Here is a 10622-nt window from a genome sequence, read left to right on the forward strand (position 1 = left end):
TCCTCACATCCTTCCAGAAGCCAGGGGCTCTGGTTCCTCTTGCTGCTGGAGCCCAGCAGCCGCCTCTGTTTTGACAGTGGGTGTTTTCAGGTGAAAACATACCCTCCATATGTAAACAAAACCCCAGTGAACACGCTGCTCATCGTCCTTGGCCCCTGCTCAAGTTCTGGCTGAGGGCGATCTGGCTCTGATGACGTCCCTGGTAAGGGACAGGCCTGGCCCCTTGTTGACACTGGCTGCAGAGGTCTGGCCTGGTTGCTGCCGGGAGGCCTGTGGGAGAGCAGTGGAGCCCCCGTCACCCTGTCATGGGCAAGGTTGTGCAGTCTCCCAGGGTGGGTGTCCTCCTTGTCTATAAAATGAGTATGGGAAGTAGTGGAGCCTTGGGGCTCCTTTATGTCCTTGCTCTACTTTTTAAGTGTGAGCATCTCAAAGCTGCTGGCTAACAGTGTTATAAGACCAGAGGCGAGCAGTCACCATCTCCAGGTGGGAGCATAGGTCAGCAAGGAGCAGGGGTCTTGCCTCAGCTGGGAGCCAAGGCTCCCCACACATAAGCTGCAGTTGCCTCGTTTGTGAATGAGTAACAGCAGCAGGCCAGTCTTCGGAATGCCTCCTGTGTGCCAGACAGTGTTGTGCGCACTTACAACGGCTGCAGGGCCCATAGGTAGAGAGCAGGTCACTTGCCTCAGATCGTGGGGCCTCAGGGAGGCAATCAGGACTCCTGACCGCCTCACTCTTGCCCTTCACCTTCTTGTTCTGCTGCTCAGTGGTGCTGTCTTCCTGCATAAAGATGGGGCCATGGCCCGTGACCCCTTGAGTAAGAGCATGGTGGTGTGGCAGGGGTACCACGTGGAGTATGCCTGTGTGCCCCCACAGTGCCACCACCCTGGGCTTCTTGGGGGGATCTTTACTAAACTGTCCCAGACAGGCAGCAGCAGGGAACACTTCACGCCGTGTCAGCCATGCAAACATCAGGTTCTTCAGACAGAAATGGTAGAAAGTGAGGAGCACCCCCTGACGAGGAATGTGTCAGAAGCCTGGCCGAGTGTGCTGAGGGCAGGTTCCCCTCGCCACCCCTTTACCCCTCAGGGCCCCAGGGCCAGAGGTGTGTCCTCTGGGTTGATGTGCGCACAATGGCTCAAACCCTTGCCACTCCTCCTCTTACGTGTTGACAGTCCCAAGATCTGGCCATGGCCGTGAGTGGAAGGGTGGTGACAGTGCGCTTCAATGCGCCAGTCCCCTGGCATCCTCACTACCACTCTGTCTCTGAAGGGTTCCTGAAGACTTGGCAGTTGAAGAAACGACCATTAGACGTATGTTAGACCTTCTGGACTTCTTTCCCCTTCTGTTTTTGAGTTGACATTCTGAGAATGCTACCTATACCTGGAAAAAAGAGTGAACAGTGTTTTAAAAAAACACCCCTCTATCCTGCTGAGAACGGCACCTGCCGCTTCCTTAGCTGCAGTCCCTGCTGGGGGGCCTGCTGAGTGCTTCCCTCCTCTCCCCCCACCCCTGCAGATTACCAGCTGAGCAGCGCTGAGCTCTCCTCCCTCCCAACCTTCAGCTCCCCCGGGGGGCTGTCGCTAGGCGGTGTCACCGCCTGGCCGCAGCCTGCGCAGCAGCCACAGCCGCCCCAGCCCCAGCCGCCCCAGCCTCCCCAGCCGCCGCAGCAGCCACCCCAGCCGCCCCAGCCACCGCAGCAGCAGCAGCAGCAGCCACAGCCACAGCCCCACTTGGTCCCCGTGTCTCTCAGCAGCCTGATGTGAGTCCTGGGGCACTGGGGGGTGGGGGTGGGGAGAGGCAGAGGTGAGGGCAGTAAGAGTAGGCTCCTCGCTCAGCGGGGCTGGGGGCTGGAGTGCTCTGTCACCCACTGGGACCACAGGATATGGGACACTGAGCACAGCCTGGAGATCCCTGCCCCCGGAGCCCCTCCCCAGCCAGCCAGGAGCACCAGGATGCCAGTCACCCGGGACAGAAAGAACTAACGTGGCTTTCTCTTCTTTCCCCTCTTCCGGCACTTGGTCCCTCTCCTGGACTCTCCTCTGTGTGCTTGTCCCTCCCTGCCGCTTCCCCACCCCACCCCCCGTCCCCACACCCCGTCCCCTCTGTGTCCTGTACCTACCCTGCTCCATCCTCGTGCCCAGCCCGGGCAGCCCTCTGCCCCACGTGGGGGCCGCCCTCACGGTCACCACCCATCCCCACATCAGCATCAAATCGGAGCCGGTGTCACCCAGCCGGGAGCGGAGCCCTGCACCGCCCCCGCCAGCCGTGTTCCCGGCCACCCGCCCGGAGCCCGGAGATGGCCTCAGCAGCCCTGCCAGCAGCTCCTATGAGACCGGGGACCGGGACGACGGACGGGGGGACTTCGGGCCCACGCTGGGCCTGCTGCGTCCAGCCCCGGAGCCTGAGGCTGAGGGCCCCGCGGTGAAGAGGATGCGGCTCGACACCTGGGTACTGTAGTGCCACCCCTCCCGCCTGCCAGTGTCTGCTGCACCCCGGGACTGCCCCCACCCCATGCCCCCACCCGGGAGGCCTCCTGGCTGCCTCTGCCCCACCGCAGGCCAGTCTGCCCTTCAGGCACCCTCAGAGCTGGCCTGCCCCCAGGGTCCTGGCCCTGCGGGGAGAGGGAAACAGGGGGCGCCTAGCTGGCGGCCGGGGCCCTGACACCCCGTTCTCCATCTCTCTCCTCTCTCCGCAGACATTAAAGTGACGATTCCCACTCCCCTCCTCTCAGCCTCCCTGACGAAGAGTTGACAATCTCACCGCCCACCCCTCCCCACCCTGGGCTCCTCCCGCTCGACCCCCACTTCCTTTTGTGCTCCATGTCCTGTTGACGGTTACATTTGTGTATAATTATTATTATTATATTATTATTATTATTATATTTTTTTTAATTTGGATTCTGGCTTTGGAGAGGGGGATGTTCCCATCCCTCTTTTTGCACCCCCTACCATTTTACTGGCTGGGGGGGGCTGTTTTTTGCGGGAAGGGGGGGACACTTTGCACGTTGTACACATATGCTGCAGGAGGGGGTGGGGAGCCCTATAGGCCTTTGGGACAGGACAGGTGTCGAGCCCTGCATGCGGAGCCCTCCCACCCCATCCCCCAGATAGAGGGAAATAACCAAAAAACCTACCAAACAACAAAACCCCTTACAATAGACTGAAACCCCAAAGTCGGCTTGATGGGTGGGTTTGTGTTTTGGGGGGAAGTGAGGCACAGCTTCTGAAAAGGATCTCTGCTTCTGGGCTGTTCTGTGGCCACGGGCATATGCAGGCCTGGCCCCCACATGCCCCTGCACACACACCACACACTCTCATGGATTTCTGCGTGAGCTATACCCCCAAGGTGTGGGATGCTGGCCGAGCTTTTAGGCTGGGAAGGCTGCCTGGGAATCAGGCTGGAGGCAGGTTTTAAGGCGGGGGCCCCTCAGAAGCACATTTCGAGAGAAAGATGGAGAGCTGTGAGCGGGGGCCGAGAGCTGGGCTGTGGGTGAATTGGGGCCCCTTCCTTCCCTGGCAGTTTCTCTAAGATATGCAGTGCAATAGCTCCCCGTCCCTCAGCTGACCCCAGCCCCAGAGAGCTGGCCACAACGTGCAGGGGGTATGGAGATGTGGGGAAGCTCCAGTGAGGTGGCCCAGCAGGACCGGCACCCTGGCATCCAGGGGCAGGTGTGAGTGGGGGCTCACTCTTCCTTGCAGGAGGGATGCTGGGGTGGCCGTGAGGGTGGGAGGAGGCCCACCTCCCCCTTTCCTCCTGGACCCTCCCAGCCCCTCTTATTAGCTCCTCTGCTCCTGATCCCATGACCCCACCTCCCTGCTCTGGGCGTCCTCCTGGTCAGCTACCTCCTGTCCCACCACCCCCAGGCCGCAGCCCACCTTCCCTCTTGGCTACTGTAATTGTAAATAGCAACCTTTGGAAAACGTTAGCAGTGTAACAGTCCAGGAAACTGTTTTTTTTTTGTTGTTGTTGTATTGATATGAAATGAGATTCTATTTTTGTCAAAGTATATTGTAATAATAATGACTCACGCGGCCCGTACTGTACAGATGAGACTCTTCTGCTGTTGTTCCCGCCGCCCTCCCTGCCCCCGCCCCACCTCTGCTGCCACCCCAAGGGGTCCTGGATCACAGATCAAACTGGAGGGGCAGGCGCCCAGACCATCCTAAGTGGCCTGACCCGAGGTGGCGGGTGGCAATGTGCCCCAGCCCTTCACCTGTGTCTGCTCCTCTGCCCCAGGACGCAGCGCTGCCTGGGGGTTTCATCCCAGTGGGACAGCGGACGGTAGGCCAGGCCCAGCTGAGTGGTAGGGGACTGTCCAGACTTGCCTCTGTGACCCAGCCGCTTGCAGTATTCCAACACTTGACACAGGGAAGGAACCAGAAGCAGGGGTGTATGTGACCGCATGTGGACCTGAGCGTGTCTGTGAGGACATTGGTGTGCGTGTGTGTGTGCGTGTGTGTTTGTGCGTGTGTGTCTGTGAGCCCATCTGGGACTATACGTGAATCTGTGTGTGAATCGAACTCTGAGGGCCTGTGTGCATGTGCCTGGGTTTTGGCAGTGGGACAGGGGCTTCCGTGCTGCACAACCCCGGCTCCCAGCTCCACCCTCCTCCAGCTCAACCCTCCTGCCATCCCTGCCCCTGCCCTGTTCTACCCTCAGCCTTGACTGGTTTGGGCTGCAGTTGGGGGGATCTGGCAGCTGCCCATTTGCTTCTCCCTGGGGCCCTGCCTCTCCTGGGTTCCACGCACAAGTGGCTCCCTTTCCCGCTCTTCCCCCACCCCAGTCCTGCTTTCAGGGTGCCACTCATGTTCCTCTTCCTTCTTGAAGCTGCTTCTTTGGTCCAAGATCCCTCCTTACTCAGAGTTCAACCCCCCACCTGCCGACTGGGTACACAGCATGTCCCAACCTACTCCATGGGTTCCTAGAGGGAGTTTCAAGAGTCGATGAGATTTGATCAGGGCCTTGAAATATGCCAGGGTGTAGTCGTGTGTGTGTGTGTGTGTGTGTGTGCGCGCGCGTGCATCCCCAGAGCCTTGCCCAGTGTCTGGCGTGTAGTTGGTGTGCAGTAAATGCTGAATGGGTGAATGGGTGAGTGATAGGTGCTCGATGGAGCTTGAGTGACTGGTTTTCCCTTCCTAGCTATTCCTGCCAGCAGTCCGCCCACCTCTGTAAGCTGGGCTTGGCCACCACTAGACACGCGGTGGGGACGAGAGCCTCTGCAGTTCACGGTGCAATATTCACCAGTTTTGCCCTCTGCCTTGTAACGGCAAACCTGGCTTTTGATGACTGTGTGTGTGTGTTTGTGTGTGTGTGTGTCCTCTCTCCCCGGGGGTGGGGATGGGTCTGTGAATGAATATGTGACATATCTGCAATGTAGTATCCCAGGGTTTCGCTTGGGGGTAGGGGCTCCTGGCTGGCCAGACGCATGGGTCCCTGAGAACCCAGACCTCAAGGGGGCTTTATTTCTTCCTCTCACAAAGCCAAATTTGCCTCCACCTACTCCTTCCTCCTAAGAACTGGGCGTTTGCCAAAGTCATCACTGGAGTCATCCCACGCCCCTCCCCTCGCAGCCATCCCACAGCTCTCAGGGACTGTGGGCAAGAGGACCTTCCCATTCCCCCGGGATGCACCACCCTCCCTCCAGGGTAGTGGCAGAGCACTCTGTGCAGCAAGACTGACCCCTGACCTCTACCCAGCCCTCCCCACCTTAGACAGGAAGGAAGTAATGCACCTTCTCTTGATGATTATTTATTTGTTTGGAGAGAGAGAAATGATGTAAAAGTGTATCTAGAAATATCTATATCTATATATTTTTAACTGACTCTTTGGAATCCCCTGGGGTGGGGTGGGGGTAAATTTAGGCTATCGTGGCAGAGGAGAGACCTGGAGCCTGGGACCTCCTGTCCTCTCCTCTGCCACCTCTTTCCACCCACTAAGCAATGGTGGAGGGCGTGGCATTTGTGTGGGGGCAGGGGGCTGCAATGTTCTATGGAGAATCTGGATTCTCTTTGTCTTCCCCGTTCAAGTCCCAGAGGGAAGGGGGAGGGAGGGGAGGCATGGAGGTGCCCCCCAAACCTGACAATCACCCACACTCCTGGGGCTGCTCCTGGGTCCTGGGCAGGGCGAGTCCAAGTGTGTGGCTGTTGATTTGTTTTCAATATTTCTTTCCGTGCTGTATGGTGATGCTTTCTTAGTATTCTACACAATAAGAAGACAAAAGTTCTCGGGATTCTTATGAGTTTTGTTTGAAAACTCTTTCACTATATTTGTTGTAAAGAGGTTTACTATTAAAAGAAAAAGAATACACATTTCTGATACTTGGGCTTGGGTTCTGGTTTCTTTGGCGCGGTTAGCGGAGGAGAGGCCTGTGTGGCCTGCCACTGCAGAGGCCCAAGTGTCACCTCAGCTGGGGGCGGGGGTGCTTTCAGATCTCGGGTGAGAGTGTCCTCTAGGTTCAGAAGCAGAGGCGGCCCAGCACAGAGACAGTTGTCCCGTGGGAAGCCGTTCGAGTGATCCTGGGACCCAGGAAGCACAGAAGCAGCTCCGAGGCCAGGTCAGGAACAAGTGGGAGTGGGGGGGGCAGGGCGGCAGGGCTTCGACCATCAGAGGCGCTTTTTTTTTTTTTTTTTTAATTTTTATTTATTTATGATAGTCACACAGAGAGAGAGAGAGGCAGAGACACAGGCAGAGGGAGAAGCAAGCTCCATGCACCGGGAGCCCAACATGGGACTCGATCCCGGGTCTCCAGGACCGTGCCCTGGGCCAAAGGCAGGCGCCAAACCGCTGCGCCACCCAGGGATCCCCCAGAGGTGCTTTCTGCAGCAGGAACTGGCCCGCAGGGACCTCCGCCCTCTTGTCCATCCGGGGTGCTTACACGTGCCAGGGAGCCTCCCCCTGCTCTCCGAAGGCATCCCTAGGAGCCACCCAGCCTGGTGCCGCCCTGCTGGGGGGCAGATGCTGGGTCCAGCTCACCCCCAGTGGGGTGTGTATGGCCCAGGCTCGGTGTGGCTACAAGTGCCCGAAGTCCACATTGTGGGGTCGGTGCTCTGCTCGCCACAGACTTGGTCAGTCCCAGTGCTCAAGCCGGGCTTCTTCATGTGTAAAATGCAGCGCTCTGTACTGTTCTGCCTCCCTCCCGGGGCTGCTGCGGAAGGCAGCTTCTCCCTCCGCTGCGGCAGAGAGAGAGGAGCAGCAGGAAGGCTTCTGCCATCCCGGGTGCAGTTCCGCACCGGCCCCTCCCTGAAGGCCTTGAGTTCCCCAGCCTGGCCCTTGTGGCCTCGCGGCGGGCATGTGTGCCCAATGCCGTGCAGCTGGCAGAGCAGGAGGCAGGAGATCCCTGAGGCTGGGTCGTGGCTACCACCTCTCTTCCTCTCATCACCCTACCTCGGGGACCCGGGTGCCATGTTGTGGGCACTGAGGCAGCTCTGAGGAGAGGCCCAGGTGGCAGCCTTTGAGACAGGTTCTGGCTTCCCCAGGCACTGCTACAGGGGACACCCACCAGCACCATGTACATGCCAATGCCCGTGAGGCAACCTAAAGCGACACCCAAATCCTGAGCAGAACCCCTCTCCTTGGTATCTCTGTTCCCCAGACTCTGTGGCCTGCCCCTCCTCCTCCACGGGAATGGCCACCCAATGTCCTGGGTGGGCCTTACTGTGTCATAGACACTTCATTCTCTTCCCCTTCCTGGACGCACACAACTGGCCCGCGGACTATAATGGCAAGTCAGGCACATCACTCCTGAGATCAAATTGGTGGTGATTGTCCCAGTGCTCTGTCCCTGCTGTGGGAGTGGCGGAAGCCATCAGAGAGGCCCAGTCGCTATGCTATGCTGCCTCCAGGCGTCGTCCAGCACCACGGTGGACTTTGTGAACAGATTCAGTATCGGGTCTGCAACATAGCCTCCCTCTCCTGATGTAGGCGTGTCTGCTCATACCTGAACAGCCCTGAAGCCCTATTTACTGCAGTGCCCCCTGCTGAGGGGTGTTGCACAGAGATCTCTGAGCTTGACATAGTCCAGAAGGGGTTTGCCTGCCAGTTCTAGCACTTCACAGCTGTGGCTGTGGGCGGTCAGTCTGCAGGCTGCTCTTGTATCAGCTATGACATGGAGCTCATAGCTGCCTGTCCTTGGGCCCCACCCTCCCCTCTCTGGGGCAGCTCTGCTCATCTGACATCGCAGGGGACTCTGCTGCCCACCATATAAGGATCCAAACTCCCTGGCTTGGCTCCCAGCGCCCTCAAAGAGCCAACACAACCACCCAGGCTCCGTCCGTGTGTCTTGCTGTGTGTCCCTGGGACCCTAGGCTAGCCAGGCAGCCCATTCCGTGCCTTGACAGATCATTGGTATCTCTGCTCCTGCTCTCTTTCCGTCTGAAATGCAATGTGTATTAAGTACCTACTCTGTGTGAACCCCTTTGTGAGGCCCCGGAGGTGGACAGCGGGACCAGACAGCTCCTGCCTCCAGGTAGCTCAGTTTTATTTTTTTTTTTAAGATTTTATTATTCATGAGAGATACACAGAGAGAGGCAGAGACATAGGCAGAGGGAGAAGCAGGCTCCCTACAGGGAGCTCAACGTGGGATTCAATCCCAGGACCCCCGAATCACACCCTGAGCCGAAGGCAGATGCCCAACTGCTGAGCCACCCAGACAGCTCAGTTTAGACAAGAGCCAAGTGAAGCAACAGTTAACAATTGAGTCAGCAGTCTGTAGTAAATGTCACAAAGGAAGGATATGAGTGGGCTGTGGGATCAGACTTGAGGCGCACCCAAATCCAAGCCAGGAGAGATCATGGGAGGCTTGGTAGGGGTGTTCCAGCAGGGCGCTAAGACATGAGGCGTTCCCAGGCAAACACGGACAGGGGAGACACTCCTGCTGGCAGGAAGAGCATGTGGGCTGGGAAAGAGAATGGTGTGCTCAAGAAATGTAAGACTGTGGTCCGGGTCAAGGGAATGGGGAGGAACGGGGAAGAAAGAAGAGGCAGGCGGGAGCCTCACTGTGAAGGGCCTCACTGCCATAGTTTGGACTTTGTTCTGCAGGTGTGTTTGATCATCAAAGGGTTTTATGTAGAAGAGGGACTTGGTCAGACATGCATTTCAGAAAGCTCCTGCCAGCACAGCTCCTTCCCACTGTAGTGCTGAGGACCAGTGGAGGGAATGCAGAATCGGGGCCCAGTCAGGCTCCTTTACAAGTGAGAGGATGAATTTAGCAGATATTATTATTTAAAGATTTTAAGTAATCTCTAATCCCACCAATGTGGGGCTCGAACTCCCAATCCATAACCCTGCGATCAAGAGTTACACACTACCCTGATGGAGCCAGCCAGGCCCCCTTAGCAAAGATTAAAGAGGTAGAATAACAGGACTCAGAGAAATCCCTGGTGAAGACAGAAGAGGAAGGTAAGGGAGGAGGGTCAGCGGTTCCCAAATTCATGCTGGAATTCTGACAGGGTGGTGGGGCTGCAGCCCCAGGTATGTCTGGAGAAGATAAGTTTTGTTTCGGAAGAACTGAGTGAGAGGCAACACGGAAGCCACTGCAGAGCACTGGCAGTTATCCTGCTCAGGCCTGTGGGGTAGATCACCCTGTGGGTACAGAGAGGTTTCTTTTTTTTTTTTTTAAAGATTTTATTTATTTATTCATGAGAGAGAGAGAGGCAGAGACACAAGGCAGAGGGAGCTCCTTGCAGGGAGCCCGACGTGGGACTCGATCCTGGATCTCCAGGATCACGCCCTGGACTAACGGCAGGGCCAAACCGCTGAGCCACCGGGACTGCCCTACGGAGAGGTTTCTGAAGAGGGAAGCCATTCCTGGTGCTGGTCACCCATGACGTCAACCTCAGGACACCAAACTCCAAGAACCATGAAGGGAGGCTGGGGGCCAGGCGAGAGAGCCATGTCAGCCCTGAGGTGCACATGGGGAGCCGTGCTGTGTGGTGAGATGGGCCAGAAATGTAATTCTCATCTGTGATCTCCTACCTTTATTAAAGCCTTGGTTGTCTCACTAGCCTTATGCTAATCTTTATCTTTTTAAAGATTTTATTTATTCATGAGACAAAGAGAGAGTCAGAGACCTAGGCAGAGGGAGGAGAAGCAGGCAGGCTCCATGCAAGGAACCCGATGTGGGACTCGATCCTGAGACTCTGGGATGACGCCCTCAGTGGAAGGCAGATGCTCAACCGCTGAGCCACCCAGGCGCCCCTATGCTAATCTTTAATTTTTTTTTTTTTTTTTTTTTTTAGAAATCTCTATACCCAACTCAGGGTTCCAGCTTACGAGCCTGAGGTCCACAGTGACACACTCAGCCGACTGAGCCAGCCAGGTGCCCCTAGTCTTGTGCCAGTCTTCAACAAGGGAATACTCATTGGTGCATTCTTTGGGGCATCAAGGGGTGGGGAGAGGGACACAGGTACTCTAGCTCCCCGGGGCAGGCACCAGGGTCAGAGGCATGGGAACCTAAGGAAGATCTGGTTCTAAAGGCCCAAGTGCTCCTTCACAGAGACACTCCGTGCAACCTCAGAGGCTGTTTCTTTCTTTCTTTTTTTTTTTTTAAAGACTTTATTCATTCATGAGACACAGAGAGAGGCAGAGACACAGGCAGAGGGAGAAGCAGGATCCATGCAGGGAGC

The 10622-nt window shown here is 57.0% G+C and overlaps 1 protein-coding gene and 1 long non-coding RNA gene across 6 annotated transcripts in view; both read left to right on the forward strand.

Annotated features, from left to right (window-relative positions):
* Positions 1-6317, forward strand: part of MEF2D (myocyte enhancer factor 2D) — a 30839-nt gene extending 24522 nt beyond the window's left edge. For all 5 annotated transcript variants that reach the window (XM_025430830.3, XM_025430832.3, XM_025430827.3 and 2 more), the window contains 3 exons: positions 1516-1759; positions 2142-2448; positions 2696-6317. In XM_025430830.3, the coding sequence (XP_025286615.1) occupies positions 1516-1759; positions 2142-2448; positions 2696-2707 (563 nt within the window). In that variant the 3' untranslated portion in view covers positions 2708-6317. The remainder of the gene's footprint in view (positions 1-1515; positions 1760-2141; positions 2449-2695) is intronic.
* A 2153-nt stretch (positions 6318-8470) lies between these two features.
* On the forward strand, positions 8471-10000 carry LOC112648893 (uncharacterized). The gene is made up of 2 exons (XR_003129386.3): positions 8471-8923; positions 9619-10000. It is a non-coding gene; the product is annotated as an uncharacterized LOC112648893 (long non-coding RNA).
* The last annotated feature ends 622 nt before the right edge of the window (positions 10001-10622 follow it).

The sequence above is a fragment of the Canis lupus genome, chromosome 7, assembly GCF_003254725.2.
Source record: "Canis lupus dingo isolate Sandy chromosome 7, ASM325472v2, whole genome shotgun sequence".
NCBI lineage: Eukaryota > Metazoa > Chordata > Mammalia > Carnivora > Canidae > Canis > Canis lupus.